General features: G+C 47.4%; 1 protein-coding gene and 1 long non-coding RNA gene across 2 annotated transcripts; one reads left to right on the forward strand and one right to left on the reverse strand.

Annotated features, from left to right (window-relative positions):
- Nucleotides 1-19,766, forward strand: LOC118087996 (uncharacterized). Its single transcript, XR_009557713.1, has 3 exons — nt 1-445; nt 7,575-7,673; nt 19,702-19,766. It is a non-coding gene; the product is annotated as an uncharacterized LOC118087996 (long non-coding RNA).
- On the reverse strand, nt 7,888-27,365 carry LOC118087995 (radial spoke head protein 3 homolog B-like). Its single transcript, XM_035121138.2, has 9 exons — nt 27,182-27,365; nt 25,512-25,599; nt 22,742-22,883; nt 19,689-19,834; nt 18,974-19,177; nt 17,480-17,642; nt 16,688-16,774; nt 15,321-15,713; nt 7,888-10,348 (listed from the first exon to the last, which is right to left on the reverse strand). The coding sequence occupies exons 1-8, from the start codon at nt 27,310-27,312 to the stop codon at nt 15,337-15,339; spliced, it is 1,338 nt and encodes a 445-aa protein (XP_034977029.1). The 5' UTR covers nt 27,313-27,365; the 3' UTR covers nt 7,888-10,348; nt 15,321-15,336.
- Between the last annotated feature and the right edge of the window lie 558 nt (nt 27,366-27,923).

Consider the following 27,923-nt stretch of genomic DNA (forward strand, 5'->3'; position numbering starts at 1 on the left):
TCTTCCATGCCTGGGTGTTGTGTGTGCAGAACTCTCCAGCAGCTTTCTCAGGGCTAACTGTGCCCGCTTTTCAGAGTCGCACCTGTCGCTCTGCCAGGGGCCTTCCCCACCACCATGCAACCCTTGGGAAGTTGCCCCCAAAGGAATGTGGGGCCTCCCACCCAAGCTGGGAGGTAAAAAAAAAAGCTTCCATTGCCTGGACGCGAACCCATGTCCCCCCCCCCTTCATGCTTCCAGCCTCTTCCTTTTGCTCATCTGCAAACATCTGCAGTCTGAATCATAAATTAACCTGACTAAAACACAGTTAACAGATTTGCGGCGACCCCCATATTCTGATCTTGACGGATTAGAGAGGAGAGGAAGGATCCGAGGGGTGCTTTTCTCAGCCCTTTGCTCAATGGGACAACTCTGAGAAAAAGCCTGCAGAGCTGCACATTCTGAGTCGGTAACGAGTTCCAGATTTTTTATTGTGTGGGGGGGGGGCGCTTGTCATCTGCTTTGCATTATTTATAGATCCCTTGTGGTCATCGGGAAATGATGGGGGGGGTGGAAGTAGGGTCTCATCACTCAGGACTCAAGGCAGCCTGCCCCTCGTGGATACGTTACAAGTTCCGTTCACAATTTTTCAAACAACGCCCCCCTCCCTGAGTATTCTGTTTCCAGGTCTGAAGTAAGAAGCAATTAAGCTCTGTCCGTTCCTTAAGGCAAGGTTGTAGATTTACAGTGCTGGGGGGGGGGCAGGGGTTGCCAGGAGCCCCGAGACCGATTAACACCCCTTTTGCAAAAGAATAAAAAATAAATCCCGGCTAACGGGAGAGGTCGTGTACAAATTCACAGCATGAGCTTTGATATCTGAAGCACCGAGGTAACCTTCTAGCACCTCTGCACAGCGGTTGTGACGTGATTTGTGGGGAAGCATACCTTTATTTATTTGGTTTTGTCATCATCGAAGTCAGGGGAGAGGGGTTGCGATGGCAGCCGGTGTCCAGCTCTTCTCCAGCGATTCCTGGCTCTAAACTGGCCTAAACGGCTTTCAGTGTCAGCCATACTGCTGAAAATAGAATTGCGGAATCGTAGAGTTGGAAGGGATCCCGAGGTTTATCTAGTCCAACCCCCTGCAATGCAGGAATCTCAACTGAAGCATGCATGGCAGATGGCCGTCCAAATAACACCAGCCAAGTGTTCATTCGTGCATTCCTTTATTTCGTTTGTTCAGCGTGCTTTATCTTCAACCAGAGAGCATCTGCAGAACAGCTTGCCTATCGAGAAAACAACACAGTCCCTACCTTTCAGGCTTACCCAAAAAAAAGGGGGGGGGAAGGTGCAGCACAAAAGGAAAAAGGATTGGAGAGGGAAGAGGGAAGCACGCAAACTCGGGCGCCACATTCTTAACATTGCAGGGTTCTCGTCGAGATTTTGCTGACCAAAACCTGAATGGATTTGATTCAGGACAGTCACTGTATTTCTGGCCGGTTGCAGCAGCCACAAACCTACATTTTCTGGCTCATGGGATTGACCAGTCAGTCGTGTTTTCTGCCCCTTGACCCATAAGTCTGTTGACCCGTTGCGTTGTTGCATTAATCCACCTGAAAACCCCATGCAAGAAGACCGCATTTAAATTTGCAAAAGAAGAGTCTGCTGGATCAGACCCTCCAAGTCCAGTCTCATGTTCTCGCTCGGTGGACGAGAAGCGGCTCCCGATCCTGCGAACACTTCGTCTTCATTTTTAACAGAGCCATTTCCTGTTACAGAAAGCCAGTTTGAACTCAATCATCACGGAGGGGGGCGGCGATCTTAAAATTAAAAGGGGAAATGGGGAGGATGAGGGGGTCGAATCCGATTCCATTCCTCCCACCCACCCCCTTTCCACTCAACTTTTCTTCCTTAAGAAGAATTTTCCCATCCACCAACCCGTCAAGAGATCCGGTTACTTCTGAACGATGCTTGGGGGGCTTTGTGGTCAACAGATACCTCTGACTTGCGTGTTGCCATAGCGATAAATACATGCGGTCCCATCTTCCCTTCCTTACCGCCCCCCCCAACTTGCCAGAGTAATCCCATTGTCTGCAAAATCTTCCTGGAAGCCAATTCTCATGTTGCAAGAAGGCAGGTGGCTGTGAAGTCCGCCCTCCTTGATTTCCTCACCTGGGTGATGCAATTTATGGCTGTTGGCACAAGTACAAGGAACAGCCACGGTGCTCCGTGGGGCTTGGTTGCAGCCTGAACGAAATATTTCGGGAAGGAAGGAAAGCAGGGGAAGGGAGGTGGTGGAAGGAAATGGGCAAAAACAGGCACGAGGCCCAGCTGGGGCTGTTGGTTTAGACCTGCATGACAGCACCTTATATGAGTTAATCTTCCCTTCGTGGAAAATAGGGTTAAAACACAGAGCCTAGAGCTTGCTGATCAGAAGGTCGGCGGTTCGAATCCCTGTGACGGGGTGAGCTCCCGTTGCTTGGTCCCAGCTCCTGTCAACCTAGCAGTTTGAAAGCACGTCAAAATGCAAGTACAGTAGATAAATAGGAACCGCCAAAGTGGGAAGGTAAACGGTGTTTCCATGTGCTGCTCTGGTTTGCCAGAAGCGGCTTTGTCATGCTGGCCACATGACCTGGAAGCTGTACGTCGGCTCCCTCGGCCAATAATGCGAGATGAGCGCGCAACCCCAGAGTCGGTCACGACTGGACCTAATGGTCAGGGGTCCCTTTACCTTCACCTTTATTCCAGGGGTAGGCAACCTAAGGCCCGTGGGCCGGATGCGGCCCAATTGCCTTCTCAATCCGGCCCGCGGATTGTTTTTACATGAGTAGAATGTGTCCATTTATTTAAACTGCATCTCTGGGTTATTTGTGGGGCCTGCCTGGTGTTTTTACATGAGTAGAATATGTGCTTTTATTTAAAATGCATCTCTGGGTTATTTGTGGGGCATAGGAATTTGTTCATGCCCCCCCCCCGATATAGTCCGGCCCACCATATGGTCTGAGAGACAGTGGACCGGCCCACGGTTGAAAAAGGTTGCTGACCCCTTTCCTATTCCACTATTCTCCTGCCAACCTAGCAGTTCAATAAGTAGATAAATAGGTATTGCTCTGGCGGGAAGGCAAACGGCATTTCCGTGCGCTGCTCCGGTTCGCCAGAAGCGGCTTAGTCCTGCTGGCCACATGGCCTGGAAGCTGTCTACGGACAAAAGCCGGCTCCCTCGGCCTATAGAGCGAGATAAGCGCCACAACCCAAGAGTCGTTCGCGACTGGAACTAACAGTCAGGGGCAGGGCCGGCTCTAGGTAGACCCCCGGTGGCACGGAAACCATGCTGTGCCCTGCGAGGGCGGGGGCGCCGGAGAAATCTCCGCCCCTCAGCACCAGGGTGCGCGATCTGCTCGAGTACTGCCCTGGTCAGGAGTACTTTTACCATAATAATAATAATAATAATAATAATAATAATAATAATAATAATAATAATTTATACCCCGCCCATCTGGCTGGGTTTCCCCATCCACTCTGGGCGGCTTCCAACAGAAAAATGAAATAAAATAATCTATTAAACATTAAAAGCCTCCCTGAACAGGGCTGCCTTCAGGTGTCTTCTAAAAATCTGGTAGCTGTTTTTCTCTTTGACCTCTTATTCCCTTATTATTATTATTATTATTAATATTTATTATTATTAATATTATTATTATTATTATTATTATTATTATTATTATTATTACCTTGGCCGTCTGACTGGTTTGCCCCAGCCACTCCAGATCCAGCCTCCAGCAGCACTGGGCAAAGCATGCCTTGGAGGCCAGATCTTCTGCCCCATCCATCCTGCCGCCTGAGGCAGCCACCTCACCTCGCCCCTTGGGTGGGCCGGCACTGACTGCTGGGATGAGTGGCCCATGGAAGATGGCCCATGAGGGAACAGGACTCTCGGGCTCAAGAAGGTTTTGCCCTGTTCCGCTCTGCCTCCCTTGTTAAGAATAATTGATTTAATTAACGCAGAAAAGAAGAAGAAGCATAGCTGCCAAGTACCCCGTTTTCCCCGGGAAACCCCCCGTTTTTACTTACCTTTCCCCGTGGTCCCCCATATCACTTCATCTCCCGTTTTTCTCCGTTATTTTCTCCTGCCGGCGGCCATTTTTTCCGATTTGCCCTTCTATGGGCACCAAAAATGGCCGCCGGCGGCTTCAAAAGTCGCACCCACGCATGTCCGGAAGTGCATAGACGCGACTTCCGGTGTCGGCCATTTTTGGTGCCCATAGATGGGCGGAGGGACACCGGAAGTTGCGCTGACGCACTTCCTGACATGCGTACAAGCGACTTTTGAAGCCAGCGGCGGCCATTTTTGGTGCCCATAGAAGGGCAAAGCTACACCGGAAGTTACATCAACGCAACTTCCGGTGTCACGCGGCTGCCGGTCCCGGATTCTGCAGTCCGGGACTTGGAAGGTAAGAGAAGAAGAAGAAGAAGAAGAAGAAGAAGAAGAAGAAGAAGAAGAAGAAGAAGAAGAAGAAGAAGAAGAAGAAGAAGAAGAAAGTGTATTAATGAAGGTTTAAAATGAGAATGCCCAAAGGTCTATTGGTGAAAAGGTTTAACATGGGGGATTCCCATGGGGCTGTGTTAAAGCCAAGGAGAGCATTTGGAGCTCTTGCTGAGTTAATGATTAACTAACTAATTGTTGTTCTCTGTAGCTAACATGTGAGTGTTGTAACCTTAGAGCAGGCACCCCCAAACTGCGGCCCTCCAGATGTTTTGGCCTACAACTCCAATGATCCCTAGCTAAGAAGACCAGTGGTCGGGGATGATGGGAATTGCAGTCCAAAACATCTGGAGGGCCGAAGTTTGGGGATGCCTGCCTTAGAACATGTGAGGAAGGTATTGAGTTGCAAATTTGCCATGTTGAAAGGGTGGTGGCTGTTTGTCTTTTTCTGAACTCTGAGCTGCCCCAGCAGCTTCTAGCACATATAAAAACATAATAAAACATTACACTTTTTTAAAAAAAAAACAACCACTTCCCTACACAGGGCTGCCTTCAGATGTCTTCTAAAGGTTGTATAGTTACTTATCTCCTTGGCTCGGGGGCCAAATAGCTCCTCCAACATTTCCCCAAAGAAAATAGGGGCATCCTAAGGAAAAGCGGGGCATCCCAGGATCAAATCAGAAACTGGGACGGCTTCTGTGAAATGGGGGCTGTTCCTGGAAAATAGGGACAGTTGGAGGGTCAGTGATCTGCGGATATAAGGAGAGTCCGGCTGCCGGATCAGACCAAAGGCTTCTCTAGCTCTGCATCATGTTCTCACAGTAGCCAGTTAGATCCTGCCCGGATGCCCGCATCCACTGTTTCTTGCAAGTGGCTGGCATGGAGAAGGATGGTGGTTTCTGATCCTGCAGATTTATGTAACATGCAGCCATCACGACTTATCCGCCTTCATGAATTTATGCAATTCTCTTTGAGAGCCACCCAAGTTGGTGGCTGTTACTAGCTCTTTCGGGAGTGAATTCCACCATTCAGCTGGGCGGGAAAGTATTTTCTTTTGTACGTTCCGGAAGCCTAAGGGCACCGTGAGCTCAAATCATAATGGATGTGCAAGAAAAGGAAGCCTGGAGCTGTCCTCGCGTTACCATTGCTTGGTTTCCTTAATAGTTTTGCTTCTATAGTGGTACCTTGGTTCTCAAACGCCGAAAACCCAGAAGCGAGTGTTCCAGTTTTCAAATGTTTTTCGGTAGCTGAACATCCGATGCAGCTGTCGGCTATTGTTTCCGGGGCGCCTGCACCAATCAGAAGCTGCGGCTTGGTTTTCGAACATTTCAGAAGTCAAACAGACTTCCGGAATGGATTAAGTTTGGCGCTTTGGTTTTTGCTATTTATTTTGCGTTTGGGTTTTTGAGGATTTTTCGGTCCATTTGTTTTTGTGACTGTGTGGAACACAGTTCTGCTACTGACTGATTGTGTGACTGCGGAAATGGATAAAAGCCCCCCATCCAAAGAATGACTAGCATCAGTGCAGGTAAGGAAAAAAAATTAATTTTAATTTTTATCATCTACAATACTGTCTTATTTATTTGATAGCACGGTACATTGATTGTTGCTTTCATTTTATGGATCAATGGTCTCATTAGATAGTAAAACTCATGTTAAATTGCTGTTTTAGGGGTTGTTTTTAAAGGCCGGTGTCAGAGGTTCTTGCGACTACTCTAGAGTAACGACGCTCCGCATGCTTGTCTTTAAAAAGTTTTTATTAGTGCAGTCTATTTACAGTGAGACAGGTGTGTAAAACATGTCTGCTCATTCCAATGCAGAATCCGGCACTCCCCGCCCCCCACGCGATCTTCTCCAACATAGCAGTCTCGGGACAGTGAATCTCCTCCCTTTCTTTCTCCTGCGTAATTCCGGAACCTGAGGAAAGGGTCTATGGTCCATGCTTTCCTTTTCCCCATTCTCTCCCTCGCTTTCCTCCATCCTGTGTAGCCGGGGCTCTCCCATGCTGCTGGAGCCCTGGCTCTCTCTCTCTCCACTTCCTGACTGGCCTCCTCAGAGCCCTCGCTTCCATCACTGCTTGGGGAGGAGCTACTTCTGATGCAAGGGGGAGGTTCTCTGTACTTTCTCCCCCTTACAGCCGGCATGGATTAATCCGTTTTGCATGACTTTCTATGGGAAAGCGCGCCTCGGTTTTGGAACGGATTTCCGGAATGGATTAAGTTTGAGAACCAAGGTACCACAGTACTCAAAAGCAACCACGGAAAGTCCAAGTTGGCTTTGAAGAGTGGTGTGAAAATGCCCACAGCTCCTCGCCTCTCCTTCCCCATTTGCATTTCCCTTGATGAGGCCCCACCTTGAGTGGACTTGAATCATAGAAATTGTAGGATTGGAAGGGATTCCAAGTCACTCCAACCCCCTGCAATGCAGCCCTCTCGCCTCCAGCAGTTGTCAGCAACTGGCAATAGGAAGCTGCCCTTGGTCTCTTTAGCTTGGTACTGCCGGTACTGACTGGCAGCGTCTCTCCTGGGTTTCAGGCAAGGGGGCACCTCCAGCCCTGGCAGTAGATGCCAGGGAGCTGACCCTTGAAACGCCTGAGTGCAATAGCAGATGCTCTCTTAATGATCAATCCTGCCTGTTCCCCCTTGCTCTAAGGTAAAGAAGGTAAAGGACCCCTGGACAGTTAAGTCCAATCAAAGGCAACTATGGGGTTGTGGCGCTCATCTCGCTTTTCAGGCTGAGGGAGCTGGCGTTTGTCCACAGACAGCTTTCTGGGTCATGTGGCCGCAGGACTGAACCGCTTCTGGCGCAACGGGACACCGTGACGGAAGCCAGAGTGCATGGAAACGCCGTTTACCTTCCCGCCGCAGCGGTACCTATTTATCTACTTGCACTGGTGTGCTTTCAAACTGCGAGGTTGGCAGGAGCTGGGACAGAGCAGTGAGAGCTCATTCCGTTGGGGGGATTCGAACCGCCAACCTTCTGATCGGCAAGCCCAAGAGGCTCAGGGGTTTAGACCACAGTGCCACAGAGCAGACTGCTCTGTTGGCTACAGCCTGGTTTAACTGAGCTACGCCTGCAGGGACCATGTTGACGGAAGCTCCAACTGTCTTGTTTTCACCAGGACATCCCAGAATTGCAGAAGCCATCCCAACTTCTGATTCCATTCCGGAACGTCCCAGGATTTCAGCCAAGCGGGAAGAAGAGCGTGGAACCAAAAGACGTACGTACAGGGGGGAGAGGACTCTGTTGCAACAGAAAAATAATAATATCTTTCTTGTTTTTCTTCTGCTGATTCTTGCTTCCCATCATTTTCCTCTGACGGATAACAGACTTAGGAGACCCTGAATCCATTGGGCTGTAAAAACCAAGCCCAGTTTCCCCCGCCCCCCTACAATACTTCCCAGCGGGCTGCGAAGAAGTACTTGACAACGGAATCACTTTGTGGTATCCTCTTTATTTTCAGTTCACACAAAATGCTTTTTTGGGGGTGGGGTGGGGTGGGGTGCAGCAGGTAAGAGGAAAACAGATTTGACATTGCGTACGTTTCCAGAGCTGATCTATGCGTTTGGAAAAAGCTCACAATAATAGTCGTGCGCAGGGAATCTGTGGCCCAACAGATATCTCTGGATTACATTCTCAATGGGCCACGTTGGCTGGGGCTGATGGGAATTGGAGTCCCGCAGCCTCTCCCCGGAGGGCCACAGGTTCCCGAGGCCTGGTGTAAGGGAAGAGAAAACAGCTCCCTGCCTTTGGAAATCCAGCCACTCAGAGAGGAGGCGAGATTGCGTCTCCTTCCTTGCTTTGGAAAAGCATGCAGTCTGAGCATAGACCGGAGACATCTGTGTGCTTTTTCTGAACAGCCAGATCGCCCGCCTCAACAATAAGCAGACCGTTAAACATTCGTCGCATCGAACTTCGTGACACCAGAGAGCTTTCTCTGTTATTTAAAAGTATGGCAAGCGTTTGGGACAGGGTTGATGGGTCCGGATAGATCCCTGTTCCGTTGCCACTGCCTCTCCCTTGAAGAGGGAGTTTGGGTCACAGCAACTGGTAAACCAAGAAACCTTGACCGCTGGACCCTTTGTACCCCAGAAAGAGGAAGGAGAGGTGAGAGCGGCAAAGGGGCAGGGAGGGGGGTTAGGGGAAAGAAGAGTCCCACACCACCTGCCAGAGCCCACTGGCTATGGGCATCCTTCCCTTAGAGGAGGCGGTAGCAGCTGTCGGCGACTTTTAGCATTGCATCTGATGCCCTGCCATTTAGGAGCCGCCATATGTAGGTTATACGGGGAGCTCAGAGCTGCAATCGCACAAGCCTGTTTTCCACCCCCATCCCCATATTTATTGGTGCTCCAAAGGGCAGTGCTAAATTGGGGGGTGGGGGATAGACAGGGAGGAGGAGAAAGGATAAATGCCCCCATTTCTTAAACAGGATGTCTCCTAAGAAATCGCGTTAAAAGGGAGCAGAATTTTTTTTCCAACTAAATGCACGGGGTTGTATCCAGCAGTGGTCATATTCAGAGTCAACCCCCCCCCCCCGGCGAAATAAAATGGGTCGGATCCGTTTCATTTCGGCAGGTTCGTTCTGAGTAGAGCTCTGCTGGAGACAAGCGGTGGGCATCCTTAGAACGGAGGAAGGGGACGCAAATATCAGCCATTCTCTGCCTCTTCAATGATTCGTTTTGTACGAGGAGAAGAAAAATTAAAGGATGGGAGATTTTGCTGTCTTTGGGCTCATCCACATTTGATATTTGACACTTTCCCCCGGGGAAACCCAAACTTTACTGCTGAATCAGAGCACACATCACTTGGGTAGGGTTGGGCTGATGTTTGCTCTGATTTATTGATGCAGGGCAGGTGGGACAAGCAGAAAACTGGGCTTTCTAGACACGGCACAAGTACAGGTCTGGATGAGCTCTTGGTCAATTCACACACACCCCAAAAAAATCCTACATATAATACCATTGCATAAAAACCAAATTAATCTAAAAATGATAGATACAATCATAGGTAAAACACAAACATGGAAAGGCATTAAAGTTATTTAAGAATACGACTGAACGGCAATGCTTTATGGGATAAAACACAAACAGTGCTTTCCGAAGAGAAACATTTGAAACGAAATAATTGAACAGGTTCAGAGGTGGGAGATTAGGGGGGGGGACAACAACAAGAACAACAACAACAACAACAACAACCAATCTATTTATCTCCACGATGATTTCTTTTGTACTAGGAAAATAACATTAAAAGAAAAACCTCCTTTTTGCTGAAGTCATGAATAAATCAGACTTATAAGGCAACTAGGTAAAAATGAAATTATCCTAAGCTTTCTAAATATATATGTATATATATGCATGATATATATGTATATATATGCATGCACATACACACAAACATTCTCCAGAAAATAACAAAGCACATTTTATGGTCAAATAACACAGATACTATGGTTATAATGCAAATAACTATGGTTAAACAATGCAAAGATTGCTAAAAAACTTTCTAAACGTCAACACACAGATCTGGCAGAACTTTGTCACCACTTCTAGTCCCATTGAAATCGAACCCACTCAACAAGTTTAGCTGACTTCAACAGAACTTAAATAACAACAAACTTCTACCAGATGCCGTCTGGGATTTATTTAGGGACATTTAACTTGCGAACAATTAATGGAAACATGCACAAATTTAAAAAGAAGAGGAATTCGTTGAAAACTAGTGGGATGTTTCTTAGTGCCGAGTTTGGGGGGGGGGGGCTAATAAGAGCATAGACCTCGCACGTATTTTTGAAAAACCGCAGCTTTCTATTTATTGCTTGCACCAGGACCAATTAAATTCAGCATTTTGTCGGCTGGCACAAATGCGTTGGTGCGACCTCCTCTAGGCAAGGGATCCCTGGAAAGAGAACGGCAAAAAATTGTAATTCTTACAGCAGGCACGAGTTCTGTCACTTGAAGTAAAGCGAAAGCAGCACTCCAGCCTAAGATGAAGACCTTTATTGGGAGCAAGAAAATAGGGGCAAGATGGCAGAGGGTCATGGAAGAAGGAGAATAATAATTGATAAATCTTAGTGTTTTTAAGTGTCAGGTGTAACTTCAGCCTGAACACAGCAGAGTTTGCGCAGGTTTTTCCGGAAGCTTCTGGCGGTAACTTAAATGACTAGACGCCTGGACGCAGAGTAAAACTATATACAGGATTTATTAAAATAAAAGAAAATCCAGAGTTTCTATGTACAGCTTTAGAACTCAAAAACAAAGTAAAATAAATCCTTTCCTCTCTGTCTCTCTCTCAACTGATACAGCACCTCTCCTCCTACACTGACCACACTCACCACACCACGTACTGTGCTACCTTTCTCTGATAACAGGTCTCAGTGCTGATATCAACCAATGAGAGCGCAGTTGCTAAGGCAGAAGTAGACCTTGGCTTTCTGCCCAGTGTTAATTGCTTGTCCTAGAGTTGATTGTGTGAAGAAGCAATCTGATGGTTTCTCACGCTACTAATTTAGCAAAACCCGAACAATAAATCCACGGTGGTTCAGGCTGGTGTTGGGTGACATCCACACAATATGTCCAAGGCACAGTTGAAATGCATAGCTACCCCTAAACCTGAGACCTATACTCTAGATTACTAGTTATAGGTAGGTAGCCGTGATGGTCTGACACAGTCAAAACAAAATAAAAAAATCTTCCCAGTAGCACCTTAGAGACCAACAAAGTTTGTCATAGGTATGAGCTTTCGTGTGCATGCACACTTCTTCGGATACACTGAAACAGAAGTCACCAGACCCTTATATATAGTGAGAGGGTAGGGAGGGGGTATTACTCAGAAGGGTGGTGGAAATGGGTGATTGGCTGATAGGTGGGGTAAACCTGCGGACGACTGTTAACGACTGCAATTGGTCTTATAGCAAAAAGCAAGGGGAGAGATTGCTAAAAATAGCTTTATCATGTATAATGAGATAAGAATCCAGTGTCCTTATTCAGACCAGGTCTCTCCATGGTTTTAATTTCAGAAACAGACTGGAAAGAGAAGTTGCTGAATTGCAACTCATTACCAAGCTTAAAACCACGGAGAGACCTGGTCTGAATAAGGACACTGGATTCTTATCTCATTATACATGATCAAACTTTCCTTAGGACCTCAGCCCTTGCTTTTTCCTGCAAGACCAATTGCAGTTGTTAACAGTCATCAACAGGTTTACCACTCCTATCAGCCAGTCACCCATTCCCACCACCCTTCTGAGTAATACCCTTCCCTACCCTCTGACTTCTGTTTCAGTGTATCTGAAGAAGTGTGCATGCACACGGAAGCTCATACCTATGACAAACTTAGTTGGTCTCTAAGGTGCTACTGGAAGGAATTTTTATTTTGTTTTGACTTTAGATTACTGCAATGTGTTATACGCAGGGCTGCCTCTGAAGATGGTTCGGAAACTTCAGCTGGTGCAGAATTCAGCAGCCAGGTTGCTCACTGGGTGGCAAGACGGTTTGAGCATATTACACCGATCCCGGTCCGACTGCACTGGCTACCAATTAATTTCTGGGGCCAATTCAAAGTGCTGGTTCTGACCTATAAAGCCTTAAATGGCTCAGGACCGCAATACCTCAAGGATCGCCTCTTTCCATATGAACCTACCCGGACCCCGAGATCATCTTCTGAGGGCCCCCCCCCTTGTGTGTCCCCTTCTTGAGAGGTCCGGAGGGTGGCATGCTGGAATGCTCTCCCCACTGAAATTTGCCTGGCCTCCCCGCCCCCTTTTGTGTTTTTATTGTATCTAGACAAAAGTCCTGATTTGGTTTTTAAAGGGGGGGGGAGATATTATGTTTTGCATTTTTCTCTATAAGCCCCCTATATATATATATATATATATATATATATATATATATATATATATATATACACACACACACACACATATATATATATACACACATATATATACATATATATATATACATATACATATACATATATATACACATACTGTATATATACACATACTGTATATATACTGTATATATATATATATACTGTATTCACTCACATACCTAATCCGGCGTGCCAACTTGAATTAAATATGGGGGGGGCAGGCAGGCCCCACCCTGGATAATCTATCATAAGATGTGACACACACACAAACACACCAACTGAATGGCAGTACCTATTAATTTTGGGGGGAGTGGACCCCTCAAATATTTTCGGGGGGGGGGAACCAAAGGCACGTAGGAGTTGTCCCAGAAGTACCTAATAAAACAGGCATCCCCATCCAGATGTTTTGGCCTACAACTCCCATGATCCCTAGCTAACAGGACCAATGGTCGGGGAAGATGGGAATTGTAGTCCAAAACATCTGGAGGGCCGAAGTTTGGGGGTGCCTGCTAACAAAACCCACCTCACAGTTGCTGCCAGTGAGTTCCTGGCTCCTCTACTAAGCCAGGATGCTGTGTCGAAACCAGGGCTCAGCAACCTTTTTCAGCCGTTGGCCGGTTCACCATCCCTCAGACCTTGTGGGGGGTCGGACTATTTTTTTTGGGGGGGGGGAATGAACGAATTCCCATGCCCCACAAATAACCCAGAGATGCATTTTAAATAAAAGCACACATTCTACTCATGTAAAAACACCAGGCAGGCCCCACAAATAACCCAGAGATGCATTTTAAATAAATGGACACATTCTACTCATGTAAAAACACGCTGATTCCTGGACTGTCCGCGGGCCAGATTTAGAAGCAACTGGGCCGGATCTGGCCCCCTGGCCTTAGTTTGCCTACCCATGGTCTATAATGAAACCAATTCCAGAGGGGGCAGAATTGAAATCACTGCAACTCACTTCACATCTCTGCCCACAGGCAAGACAGGAGGGGATGCTTTTTGTTTCGTTAACATCCCTGTGGCAATGCTACCATCTTGCGGGGAGAATGCACAATAAACAATGCCGGATTTACGTATAAGCTAAACAAGCTGTAGCTTAGGGCCCCACTCTTTTGGAGGCCCCCCAAAATTTTAAAGGGGAAAATACCTGGATGTACATTTCCAAAATATAAGATAAAAAACACAAATACAATAAAACCTACACACAGCAACAGTGTTTTGTGTCGTGTAGCCTCCTAGGATGTAAGTCATGGGCCCCACCTGCTAGTCTATTAGGTCCATAAATTCCCATATACAGTGGTGCCTCGCTTAACGAATGCCCTGCTTAATGAAATTTCCGCTTAACGAAAGGATTTTTCAAGCGGAGGTTGCCTCGCTAGACGAATCCGTTTCACGAAAAATTCGTCTAGCAAATCGCGGTTTCCCATAGGAATGCATTGAAATTCAATTAATGCATTCCTATGGGATTCGCTAGACGAATTTTTCGTTATAAGAAAAGACCTGTGGAACGAATTAAATTCGTCTAGCGAGACACCACTGTAGCATATATTCAACACAAAAAACAGAGACAATTTGTTGACAAAGGACAAAGGACAGCTGGACATATAAAGGGCCCTATTACCTTTAGTAGCTTAGGGCCTCATCAAACCTAAATCCGGCCCTGACAATAAATAAAAATTCTGTTCCAGTGTATCTGAAGAAGTGTGCATGCACACGAAAGCTCATACCAAAATAAAAACTTAGTTGGTCTTTAAGGTGCTACTGAAGAATTTTTTTATTAATAAATATACAGTGTTTCTCCAAAAATAAGACACCGTCTTATATTTATTTTTCCTCAAAAAACAAAAAGAAAACACGGTGGCCTATTTTCAGGGGATGTCTTTTTTTATTACCGTATTATTAAGTATGGTACAGTTTAACCTACAAGGTTAAACTGCCTATCACTATGGCTTATTTTCAGGGTATGGCGTATTTTCAGAGAAACACAGTATCAGCAGAGAGAGGGGGGGTTCCCCCCCTGCTAACAATAATGGTATCCCTTGAACCACATTCTATTTTATTTTATTTGAATTATTATTATTATTTCACTCTGCCCGTCAGCAAAAAGAAAAAAGACTCCCCAAGTGGTTTTTATGGAGGCAGTCTTACAAAAGGAAAAGTGGTTGGCAGGGAAGAGGCAAACCTAAAAACGTAAAAAAAGGGGGTCAGGGCCGTCTTTAGCAGATGCGGCTCCGAGGTGCAAATATCCGCCCAGCGCCCCCAAATTACCACGGATAGTGTTGCAGTGGCCATAGCTGCGCACTGCCAGCCAGCCAGCCAGCCAGCCAGGGGGAGTTGCAACTCTCCCCATGCCGCTGCGAGAGAGCGATCCCCGCCGAGGCTTGGGAGTGAAGTTGCGGCCCTCCCAAGCATCCTCGGGAGGAGAGCAATCCCTGCAGAGTCTTGGGAGGGAAGCTGCATGCCCGCCAGCCTTATGGTTGGTGGGGCGCAGCTGGCGGGCATGCAGGGAAAGGGGAGGTGCCGGCACGGCTCCCCCACTCGCTGGGGCACCCCTGAGAGGCTGGCGCCCTAGTGCGACGCGCCACTAAACCCTATGAGAAAGACGGCTCTGGAAAGGGTATTGCTGGATCAGGGCTAATGGCCTCATCTAATCCAGCATCCTCTTCTCACATCGGCTGACCAGATGCCTGTGGGAACCAGCGAGCAGGATCTGAGCGTAAGAGCGACTCTCCCCTCCTGTGGTTTCCTGCAACTGGGATTTGGAAACATTGCTGCCTCCGTGAATTTTCTGGGGACCCTCTATAATCCCCCACTTTTGCAGCGAGCGGGGGTGACACTCAGCTTTTGCAGGAATAATATCTGCAAACTGCCTTGAAATTCAGTCTGGGGAAAGGCGGGGTATAATAATAATAATAATAATAATAATAATAATAATAATAATAATAATAATAATACTTTTGAGGACTGAAGACCTAATTCACACATGCCCTACCTGATTCATTTAGTCATCACTGTGGCTCCTTGGATTCCGGCTCCTCTGCTGTTTTTTCCTGATCTGGAGCGGATTCTGGCTGATCTGGGGCTGGGACTTCCGGCTGGTCAGAAATTGGTGGCTGTTCCGAGGCTTCGGGTTGGTCAGGAGCTTCCAGCTTTTCCAAGGCTTCCAATTGGCTGGAAACATCTAGCTGATCCAAGGGTTCCAGTTGGCCAAGGGCTTCCAGCTGTTCCATGACTTCCTGTGGAACCGGGGTCGAGCCGAACAATAATTCCTTGGAAGGAATCATCACATATTCTGGGGCGGGAGGTAAGACAACCTCTGGCCGTACCGGCAACACTTTTTTCTCGTAACAGTCTAGCCTCATTTCCACCGTGTCTCGGATTAAGTCTGCAAGGAAAGTTGTGTCGCGTTAGAAATTGTAAATGGGTCCTTATGGTTAAAGCTATGGTTTTCCCAGTCGTGATGTATGGAAGTGAGAGCTGGACCATAAAGAAGGCTGATTGCCAAAGAATGGATGCTTTTGAATTGTGGTGCTGGAGGAGACTCTTGAGAGTCCCATGGACTGCAAGAAGATCAAACCTATCCATTCTGAAGGAAATCGGCCCCGAGTGCTCACTGGAAGGACAGATCCTGAAGCTGAGGCTCCAATACTTTGGCCAGCTCATGAGAAGAGAAGACTCCCTGGAAAAGACCCTGATGTTGGGAAAGATTGAGGGCACTAGGAGAAGGGGACAACAGAGGACGAGATGGTTGGACAGTGTTCTCAAAGCTAACAACATGAGTTTGACCAAACTGCGGGAGGCAGTGGAAGACAGGAGTGCCTGGCGTGCTATGGTCCATGGGGTCACGAAGAGTCGGACACGACTCAACAATTAAACAACAACAACAACAAAATACCCTCCTAAACGCTCAGGAATTAATAGGCCAAAGTCAGTTATGGTAGTTGATTTCGGTGCGGGAATCTGGCGCAGATCAGCAATCACAGCCTGATTAACCAAACGGGCAGCGTAAACACTGGCCTAAGGACGCTACACCTTTTAAGAGCCCCGCAACAACAGATCGAAATGAATACTGTACGTTTTGTGTAATAAAATGGGTTCATTTAAAATGGTTGGTTGGTAAAAAGAAAAAGAAACGTATTAGGAGATAATTTGCGAGGGACCCCGCAACTTGCAAGTGTGGGAGCTGCCTTCTGGCGGTGGCTCTCAAGGCTGCAGTTGCCAGAGAATGAACCAAGGAGCTTTGCTTTTATTTAGAAAAATATATAATTTTGCATTGGCATTTTGTAAGAAAACAACAGTCATCAAATCTTACTTGCACATGAAACCCCCCCCCCACACTCCCCAGATAATTTAACTTACTGTCAGCTATTGTTCTGCCCAGAACCCGGTTTTCCATTATCTCTTCTACCTCTGACAGCATCCCCGGGAAGAAGCCTGTCTCGATGTCTGTGAAACACAAGGAGAGGTTTTAAAAATTATTACCCATGGCGAAATACTGGGACTTTGCACATAGGCAGGTTGTTGTTTGGTGGAGCAGCTGAGCCTGGAAGCAGAAAGAGCTCACCCACTCTGTGATGCGACAATGGTGAGAGAACTTCCCTCAACAGGGCTGCCTTCAGGTGTCTTCTAAAAGTCAGGTAGATGTTAATTTCCTTGACATATCTGGTGGGAGGGAGTTCCACAGGGCGGGTGCCACCACTCGAGAAGGCCCTTTGCCCGGTTCCCGGTAACTTTGCTTCTCACAGGCAGGGAACCGCCAGAAGGCCCTTGGAGCTGGACCTCAGTGTCCGGGCTGGATGATGGGGGTGGAGACGCTCCTTCAGATCTACTGGGCCAAGGCCGTTTAGGGCTTGAAAGAACAGCACCAACACTTTGAATTGTGCCCGGAAACGTCCTGGGAGCCAATGTAGGTCTTTCAAGACTGGTGTTATGTGGTCTCAGCGGCCGCTCCCAGTCCCCAGTCTAGCTGCTAATGTTTATATTGCTTGCTGTTTAGAATAAAATCTTCTCACTCACTTGCGTTTGTATTGCCTCTGAATCTCATTTAAAAGAACCGCCTTGCATTTGGCAAGACAGGTGCCTTTTCTGGGGAGCCTGAAAGCAGGATGGGGCCCCACCCCACCCCACCCCAACACACAGCAAGCCACACACCTCTCTCCACTGGGTCATAGAAATATCCACTGTCCCGGAGGCTGCCGAAGACGGAAGGAATGAGGTCCGACAGGTAGCGTTGAGCAAACGCCCGAGCCGCGATCTTCTCCGAGGTTTCTTTCTCCCTCTGAAGGAATTCCAGCTGCTGCTTTTTACGACGCTCCTGCCAGAGAGAGGAAAACAACCAGTGTGGGGTTTTTTTTTTTTTAATATTTCCCAAGCCATTTCAGCAGACTTTGAATCGGATCCAGTAGCTGGTGGTCAACAAAAGAAGTTTAAAGACTCTCTCAAGGCAAATCTAAAAAAAAATGTACATACAGTCGTGCCTTGGATCCCAAACGCCTAGTGAGTTGAACGTTTTGGCTCCTGGAAGTGAGTGTTCCGGTTTGCAAACATTCTTTGGAACCCGAACGTCTGGCACGGCTTCCACAGCTTCCGATCGGCTGCAGGAGCTTCCTGCAGCCCATCGGAAGCCACGCCTCGGTTTCCAAACATTTTGGAAGTCGAATGGACTTCCGGAATGGATTCCATTCGACGTCCAAGGCACCACTGTAGTATGAACATGGGCAACTGGGAAACACTGGCCTGCGAGCGCTCCCATTGGAGAGCAGCCTTTACCATAGGTGTCATGGGATTTTGAAAACGCTCAAACTCAGGACGCAAGGGAGAAACGTGCTAAGAGGAAGGCACGCTTGGCAAATTCACACCGTGATCAACTCCCACCTGGAAACCAACGTCCCCACTGTGGAGGGACGTGTGGATCCAGAATTGGCCTCCACAGTCACTTACGGACTCACTTTTAAAACTGTTCATGGAAGACAATCTTACTCGGCTGCAAGGGATTGCCAAAGAAGAAGAAAGGGGTCCTCCGGCAGCCATTGCAGCACATTGACACAGCCTTCCCGCTTCCCAGCCTGCTCTGTCAATTTGCTTATTAATTTCGTAAAAGATTTCATAAAACAAAATATAACTTCAAAGCAAGTTTACAAAAAAAGGGGATAAAATCAAGAAAAACTCGCAACCGGGCGTTAAAAATTTCCTCCACTTTCTAAGCACTTGTTTATCTCGTTCCTTCAAATCTATAACCTCAAAGTGGCTTGCAAAAGATAACACGGTAAAATCAAGGGGGGGGGGGAATCACAGACACCCCTACTTTAAAACACACAGAAGTTAAAGTACTTAAAAAAAGATACCCAGACTTTCTGAGCTTCTGGTTAGACCTATCTAAAGGGAACAGGGAAGTTTTCTGTGTTTTAATATTTTGTTGGAAGCCGCCCAACACAGGGTTGTTGCAACAAACAGCCATGCAAGCCTTTGGGAGGCAGAGACGCCAGAGGGCATCAGAGGAGGGAGGGAAGGGAAGAGGGGCAGAGGCCAGTGTTGCCTCGGCACCCCTGACCATCATTCAAGGTACCCCAGGGTGCCACAGCAAACGGGTTGAAAACCACTGCTTCTTTCCCCTCCCCACCCAGTTAGCAGCGTCGGTCTCTGTACCTTTTCCTCTCTGTGCCGCCGCTCTTGCTCTTCAAGACGCTGGACCTCAGCGAGTTCCGCACAGCGCAGCTCATGGTATGCGTACTGATGCGCTCGCAGGTCGGCGAGTTCCTCTTCCTCCATGACTTCCAGCAACGCTTGCTCGATGGTCTTGCCGACCAACACCTCCAGCATTGGCCTCACTTCAATATCAAAATCGAAAAGCTGGTGGGGTGGGGGAGAAACAAAGAGGAGAAATCAGAGGTGGGCTGACATTTTGCATAAGGGAATGTCTTGAGATATGATTTTCTTTAAAGTGTAAATTTGCACATCGAGGATAAACTTCACACCGCAGCAGTACCTATTGGTCTACTTGAACTTTGACGTGCTTTCGAACTGCTAGGTTGGCAGGAGCTGGGACCGAGCAACGGGAGCTCACCCCGTCGCGGGGATTCGAACTGCCAACCTTCTGATTGGCAAGCCCAAGAGGCTCAGTGGTTTAGACCACAGCGCCACCCGCCTCCCTAGCAGCATTGGACGCGACATTGGACACAGTATGGATCCAACCCCCCCAGGAAATTTGGCACGGCAGAGGAAAGTGCTTCTGTCTAAAGTCCCGCCTGGACCAGAGTTCTGGCAGCCTGAAACTCTCTTGCCAGGCTTGCCTAGGAGGGGGTTGGACTAAGTGACCGCTGGGGGTCCCTGCCGACTCTACGGTTCTATGGTTCTAACATACATCTCCTTCCCAGATCTGGGTGGCCACATCTCTGCCGGTCTTCGCGGGGATGAACAGAGGCGTTGCCGGCCTGTCCAGAAAGGCGTCTGTTTGGCATTCCATGTCCACTTCGATGATACGATCGGCAAGCTCTTCCAGGTACAGTTCTGAAACGGCATTTGGGGTGCTCTTATATAGGGGCAGCTCCCCCAACCCCGTTGCACGGAAGACAACCGGGCTGGAAATGGGACTCTCGAGCTCGTTCTGAAAAAGGAACTGCTTTTTGTTCAACATCTCCAAAGGGGAACTAATTCCACTTCCCGTTCAGCTCAGTTCCCGTTCAGTCCCCAGTTCAAATGATCCCTGGCCATTCCCCATTTGGAATCTCGCAAGCCTCTGTGCCGAAGCATAAATTAAATTAAGAAGGCTAAGGAAATACTGAAACACAGTTTAATTTATTTCCCCCAAGCGATCGCGGTCCTTAGAAGCTCGAGGAGTCTGGTGTATCAAAAAAGACGTTTAAGAACCACCTAAATTGTATAGAAACTTATTTATGTATGCGACTACAGCGGCAAGAATGTTCCTTCCCCCAAAATGGAAAGAAGCAGAAGTTTCAGCAAAAGAAGAACAGATACAAAAACTGACGGAATATGCAGAAATGGCGAAACTCGCTGGAAGGATAAGAAATCAAGATAACAAACTTTTTAAATAAAAGAATGGAAATGGTTTCTTGAATATTTACGGATCTGTTGTAAACAGATAAAAACACTGGCAGGATTATTGTAATAACCTGCAGTTACATAAGAGAACATTTTTAAAGAAGATAAAAATAAATGAGTAAGTTAAGTTATTTTGGATATGCAGAAGATTTCAGAAATAAATTTAAAGAACCGCAGAAAGAGGGGGGAAGGAAGTCAAGTTTTGAAAAGTCAAAATGATTGTAAAATAAGTGAAATGTATATATCTGAAAAGTATACATTTTTAAAAAGATGTTTAAGACGATGAACTAGGAGATGGGCAAAAAAAATGTTCGAAGTCCTACTCTCAGGTGACTTTAATTCATCCTCAGTCCACTTGGCAATTCTGGGAACTACTTTCAGATATCTTTAAACTAATTTTTGCGTGCTTTACTTCAAATCGGATGATCTCATTGCAAGCACTGCTCTAGGGTGAAGATAAACCTCCATAGGAAGAGGATTCCTGGTCTCCCAGGTCCTTGTCTGACCCTCTGACTACTACACCACACTGCCGCCGGCTCTCCCACTCTTGCAGCTTGTGTTTCATGACCTCTGAGCCTAAAGATATGGTTGCACACCACCCCAGTCTCCGAGCAGGGCGAGATTCCTGGGGTCCCAGCATGGGCGTACCCAGCATGGGGCAAGGGGGGCAGCTGCCCCCCTAGAAGCAGGGCAGCTGGAGAGGACAGGCAGGGACGCTGCCTGCTGTGCTCCGCCTCAGCCTGCAACACATGCAAATGAAGTGCCATGGAGCATTGCGGGGCAGCACTTTCTGTGCTGTGCTCGCTGTGACTTGAAAGAGTGTGGGCTGAAGTTAGCCCAGGTCTAGGTCCAGGTTTCCTTCAACAGAAGCAGCTTCGCTGCTGCTGCCTCATTTTAGTCACCGCTTCCATTAAAGGAGCGGGCGAGGCAGGAGTGCAAGTGTGGGTGGCTCCGTGTGCTGTCTTACAAACGGCCCCCTTTCCTCTGGGGGGCGTGGATGTTGACCATGCCTCCTGGGGGGATCCTGGCCACGTCATTGCCAGCTAGCCAATCGGGTGGCTGGGGGTGTGGCTGGGGGTGTGGCTGGTGTGCCCCCCCCCTAACTTTGATCCTGGATATGCCCATGGGTCCCAGCTTTCTTGGAATGAGGGGCTGCAGAGACTGTCTTGTATTTAGGCTATTTGGTTTCATTAGTACAATGTCTCCTAGCAGTGCAGCAGTAAAATTGCTACCGCATTTGCAGAGCTAAGCAGGGTCTGGTCTGGTTTCAAATTGGATGGGGAACCGCATGTATTGCAGGAGGTTGGGCTAGAATGACCGCTTGGGGGCACCTTCCAAGTCTACAATTCTACGAGTCTATCTATCTATCGATCTATCTATCCAAGAACCCAAAGCCAGAGGGATTCACAGCATGAACACACCAAAAGGTGTTGCTTCTCCCATCGTCACAGTCTTAAGATTCCAGCAGAAATCGATCCTGGCTCTGACTTCCAAACTCTGAAACACACTGCCTTTCTGTGTTTCTACCTACCAGCCAGGTGAGCAAGCCCCCCCCCCCCATTTGCATTTTTACTAGGAATTTTAGGTGCAGAGATACCAAAGGAGTAGAATTGACACGTAGGCGATGAGAGCAGCGTGGGTACTACTGGCCCATAGATGGAAAGAAGATAAAGTCCCGACCAGAGACGAATGGCTGATGCGGATGGTGGACTACGGCGAAATGGCGAAAATGACCGGGGAAATCAGAAACCAGGGAGAGAATAATTTTAAGAAGGAATGGGGAAAACTTATAACGTATTTAAGGGAACAACTAAAAACTTTGGCAGGATTTGAGTAACGCTAGTAATGTACTATAAACGAAGATAAAAGTGGATTGTTTAAAGAAAAAATAGAGAAAATATATGATGCAGTTGAAAAAGGTCGAAAATGGAAACCATGGTAGGGCGGAGGAAAGCCCAGGGATGCATGGAATCCTAAATGTTAATGATTATGTTTAGCGTTTGAATTTAAATACAGTGGTACTTTCGTTTACAACCATAATCCGTTCTGGAGGTCCGGTTGCAAACCAAAACAGGTTGTAACCCAAGGTGCGCTTTCGCCTATGGGGCCTCCAAAAAAAAGGGGGGGGGTTGTAATCTAAAAAGAAATGGATTGTAATCCAATAAAAAGGGACACACACTTCCAGGTTTGACGTGGTTGTAATCCAAAACGGTTGCAAACCAAGTTACCACTGTATGTAGTGTAAAACAATTTTTAAAAGATTTTTTTTAAAAAGAAGAATTTAAGGTTGGGAAATGAGAAACCGAAACCAGCATACCCCCCCCCATTCCCCTCCCTCTCCACCTGGCGCATTACCTGTCTGAACGTCGACATGCCTCCTGCCTTCTAAAGGCTCTGGTGTTCTCGTCCGAAGCTGATCCCTAGCTCTCCTCCTGGCCAATGCTTTCCTTTGGGCTTCCCGCTGCCTTTGAAGCTCCAGAGGATCGGGTTCGCTGCTCTGGCGGAGGGGACGGACAGAGAGAAAGCAGTTCATGCAGTGCCCTTAATCTTATTTATTAGATTTGCAAACTGCCCTATAACGCACAGCTACTCGGGGCGGTTGACAACACGAAATCATGAAATGCATCATGGAAACAAAAACAGGAACAACTCAATAATTTTCCCCGCAACACATTTAAAAGGGCATCGGATGTGGAATTAAAAGAGAGAAAGAGCTAGAGAGAGAAAAGAGAGACAGGCATGCCCAACGCTTCTTTTAAAAGGGCATTGGATGCCCATCAGCAAAAGGAACATTTTTGCCTGGTGCCTAAAGGTGTACAGTGGACCCTCCGGATACGAATGACTGTAAATTCATTCCGGGGGTCCATCCGCAACCCAAAAAGTCCGTAGGCAGAGGCGCTGCTTCTGCGCACGTGTGCAGCGCAATTGAGCGCTTCTGTGCATGCACACAGCACACAGAGCGCTTCTGCGCACACACACGCAGCAAAACCTGGAGGTATAAACTTCCAGGTTTGCCGCGTTCATAACCCGAAAGCTACATATCCAGAGTGGTACGTAGCTAGAGGGTCCACTGTATAATGAAGGCCCCAGGCAAACCTCCCTGAGGAGAGCATTCCACAAATGGGGAGCCACTGCAGAAAAGGCCCCGTTCTCCGATTGCCACCCTCAGACCTCTGGCGGAGGAGACACACGGAGAAAGGCCTCAGAAGGTGATGTCAGTGTCCAGGTCAGTTCATATGGAGAGAGGCTGTCCTTGAGGTACTGCCAGTGCTATTTTTCTAGAAAAGGAGGTGCCAGAACTCACCACAAACGCTTTCCTTGTCCACCTGAGAGGTGCCGGAACTGAGTTTTGGTGAGTTCCGGCTGAAAAAAAGCTCCTCGGTATTGGAGTCCTGAGCCATTCGAGGCTTTATAGGTCAAAACCAGCACTTTGAATTGGGCCCAGAAACTCATGCCCAGCCCTGCATCTTGTAGCAGCTAGTTCCACTGGTTAATTATACATTGTTCCTTTTGCCTGGAATATGGAGTTCTTAAGTTTTTTTAAAAAAAATTGTGCAGTTAAATTAGATATAAACTGTGTGATTGAAAGAGATGTAGATACAGTGGCGTATTAAGATGGGGGCGGTGGGGGCGTGCCACCCCGGGCGGCAGGCAGCGGCAGGCTGGGCAGAGGGCAGCAGGCTGGACAGGGCGCGATGCGGCCGCCACCATCAAGAACTTAAGCCATAGCTGCCAAGTGTCCCGTTTTCCCCGGGAAATCCCCGTTTTTCCAGCTGTTCCTAGCTGAAAAAAACGGATTTTTTTGTTTTTCCCCAGTTTATTCTGGCGCGGCGGCCATTTTGGAACTGGGCGGAGCATGCTCAGAAGCGACTTTTGATGCTGCTTTGCCCAGTTCCAAAATGGCTGCAGTGCGACTTCTGGCACGGCGGCCATTTTGTAACTGGGCAAAGCAACATCAAAAGTCACTTCTGAGCATGCTCCGCCCAGTTCCAAAATGGCAGCAGCGCTACTTCCGGTCTGCTATTTCCGGCCCGGTCCCTTATTTCTCTGACAGCAACTTGGCAGGTATGACTTAAGGCCCGATGCGAGTGAGACTGCCCTGGGCAGCCAGAAGGCTAGAGACGCCGCTGTGTAGATACATAGATATAATGACAACAACAACATATAACTGCAAGTACCTGGCAATCATTTTCAATCATTTCTATGCAATTTTACACACATTTCACTTACCAAGCAAAAGACAAACATATTCATTTAACCAAAACATATTTCGAATTCCCAAGTCATGCGATAACTTTTTAGCTCCCTTGGTTTTGGGGAATTGAAAGCTGAAAAATTCAACACGCCCAGCGGAGCCCATTGAGATTTTGTGGTTAATAGCCACTGATAGAGCTAACCTTACATAAGAAGTACCCTTCCAGACCTCAAGGTAAAAAGGTAAAGGACCCTGGATGGTTAAGTCCAGTCAAAGGTGACTCTGGGGTTGCAACGCTCATCTCGCTTTCAGGTCGAGGAAGCCGGCATTTGTCCACAGACAGCTTGCCGGGTCATGTGGCCAGCAAGACTACAGTGGTACCTCGGTTTATGAACACAATTGGTTCCGGAAGTCTGTTCATAAACTGAAGCGTTCATAAACTGAAGCGAACTTTCCCATTGAAAGTAATGGAAAGTGGATTAATCTGTTCCAGATGGATCCGCGGCGTTTGTAAACTGAAAATTCGTAAACCGAGGTGATCATAAACCGAGGTTCCACTGTAAACCGCTTCTGGTGCAATGGAAAACCATGACGGAAACCAGAGTTCACGGAAACGCCGTTTACCTTCCTGCCGCAGCGGTACCTATTTATCTACTTGCACTGGCGTGCTTTCGAACTGCTAGGTTAGCAGGAGCTGGGACAGAGCAACGGGAGCTCACCCCGTCGTGGGGATTCGAACTGCAAGCGGAGTCTGAAGGCGACAGCAATATCCACCACTAGACCTCTCCTCCTCGACAAAGTTCATGCCCAAGCCCTGCATCTTGTTGCAGCTAGTTCCACTGGTTAATTACACATTGTTCCTGGAACGTGCAATTGAAATAGATGTAGATAAATAGATATGTCAAAGGTTACAGGAGAAGGAAAACTCACCCATGGTAGGATGTGAAGAGCATAGGTATTGCCCCGAACAACTCGCCTCTCGTACATGAGGTTGGCATAGTGATAGGCCTCCTCTTCTCTGAAAGAGAGAACATGAAGAGGGACAGGATTCAAAATCAGCATAAATTAGCAACAAAGTGTAAGTGAACAGGGTGTCACTGTCCCCATTTCTGCTGCTAAATCTGCAGGCCGCCAGAGATATGTGCGAATAAATAAGCTCTCCTTAATTTGCAAGTTTACAAGCCTGTCAGAAGCATTTGTGCCCAGTGGGATTTTGTGATAAAACATTCTTACAGAGTTCCGGGCCTTTTTATAGCAATAATAATAATAATAATAATAATAATAATAATAATAATAATAATAATAATAGAGGTGCCATGATATATCTTTACTGAAACAAATGTGTTCTTTAAAAATGTGAGCTAAAAATGACATGAAATGTGCTTTTGTACCCCACTCCCAGTGAAAATGGGAAAGGCAACGTTCAAGAGCTAACACAGAGAACGTTCTTATTACTCTTTTTGTGTGGTTTTAAAATGAACTGGGAATTGTTTGGTTCTAACACTGCAAGAAGATAAGAATCACACATTGGATTTCTAATTATTTTGTAGAAGGAGTAGCAGTTTTAATTTTTTAATTTTTAAAAACACTCTGCTTTTAAGCTGAGGCTGGCTGGCCATCTGCCGTGGATACTTTAGCTGAGATCCCTGCATTGCAGGGGGTTGGACTAGAGGACCTTTGGGGGTCCCCTTTCAACTCTACCATTCTATGATTCCTTTGCAAACCAACAGGGCAGCCGTACACATTTAAAAACAACAACCAAAATAACAACAGCAGCAAGCTTGTTTTTTGCATCTCTTTCTTTCCAGCGCTTTCTTAAATTTCACAGCATACTGTATATAAAAATTATCCAGAGAGAGAGAAAAACAACAACATTACAATACTGTATCAAGACAAATCCAAACTGAAAAGCATCAGAAACAAACAAAAACACTTCCATTTTCTAACAAAAGTGGAGGTGCAGCATTTAAAACCGACAAAAAGCAAAAATGTAACAAACCCATATACTGGGAGTGTTTGGGTTGTCTGAAGTATTTACATAAGCAGTGGTGCTACACCAGCCTCGTGCAAACATGTGTCTGTGTTGTTTACTTCCTCTGGCTATTCTTCAGTTCATGTGCAATAATAATAATAATAGTAATTTTTTATTTATACTCCGCCCATCTGACTGGGTTTCCCCAGCCACTCTGGGCGGCTCCCAACAGAATATTAAAAACATGATAAAACATCAAACATTAACAGCTTCCCTAAACTGGACTACCTTCAGGTATCTTTTAAAAGTCATGTAGTTGTTTATTTCCTTGACATCTGATGGGAGGGCGTTCCACAGGGCGGGCGCCACCACTGAGAAGGCCTTCCGCCTGGTGATCTCGTAGGTAAGCCGGTCCCAGGTTGTTAAAGGCTTTAAATGCTAACAGGCGCGCCTTGAATTTGGCAGACACCTGAGCATTGTGCGCTGGCATTGTGCCCCAGCCACAGCTTCTGGGCCGAGGGATGCCCCACAGGGAGCGCACTGCAGTCGTCTATCACAAATGTCGGTTTGACTCTTTCGGGTCGGGCCCTTCCTTCCCGGTCCAGCCTGGGAGCCTAAAGGTACTCACGTCTCGTTGGCATCGATGGAGGAGCGGTACTTCTGCCTGCCCGGCAACGCCCTGGGACGGTTGCAATACGAATAGGTGGCAGAGGGTCCCGCCGTGCCTTCCCGGGTGAGGATCACCGATGTGGAGGCCATGCTGGCTCCTCGCAGAAGCCTCTGGCTCCAAGAGGCCTGGGCTGGGAGCAGCAGCTCCTTGGCAACCGTCGCCAGGCGACACGGACTCCGTTCCCTGGCAACCGTCGCCAAGGTAAACTGATCGCTGCCACCTGACCCAGCCGGGAGCCGCCTCCTCTGGCATCCCTCCAAGGGAACATAACATCAAGGAGCTTGGAGTTCACGAAAGGGGAGGGGTGGGGGGAACGAGAGGATCTGGGGCTATGGGGCTCAAAGGAAGACAAATGGGCAACTAAACGGCCACAGTTGGAGACAGGCTGTCGGCGCATTGTCTACACACCAACTGGCGACGGCAACAGAATGGAGGTGCTTGCATTTTCTGGGGTGTTTCTGTTACTTTTGTTGTTGTTTCTTAATAGGGTACAACACATGTTTGTGGTTTTTATGCTGCAGACTGCCCTGTGTTTGTTGGGTGGAGGGCAGTGTGTAAATTTAATAAATAATGATAATTACTATTATTATTATCCGTACCCCGCCCGTTTGACTGGGTTGCCCCAGCCACTCTGGGCAGCTTCCAACAGAATTTAAAAGAACCTCTGACCTTTGAGATTTTATAAAAAAATCTATAAAGA

The sequence above is a fragment of the Zootoca vivipara genome, chromosome 6, assembly GCF_963506605.1.
Source record: "Zootoca vivipara chromosome 6, rZooViv1.1, whole genome shotgun sequence".
NCBI classification, from domain to species: Eukaryota; Metazoa; Chordata; class Lepidosauria; order Squamata; family Lacertidae; genus Zootoca; species Zootoca vivipara.

Coding starts and splice junctions, on each gene's coding strand:
- LOC118087995 (XM_035121138.2), bottom strand. CDS start 27,312: ATGGCCTCCACATCGGTGATCCTCACCCGGGAAGGCACGGCGGGACCC. Junction 25,600..27,181: donor TCCATCGATGCCAACGAGAC/GTGAGTACCTTT, acceptor TCTCTCTTTCAG/AGAAGAGGAGGCCTATCACT. Junction 16,775..17,479: donor CTATGACCCAGTGGAGAGAG/GTGTGTGGCTTG, acceptor TGTGTTTCACAG/ACATCGAGACAGGCTTCTTC.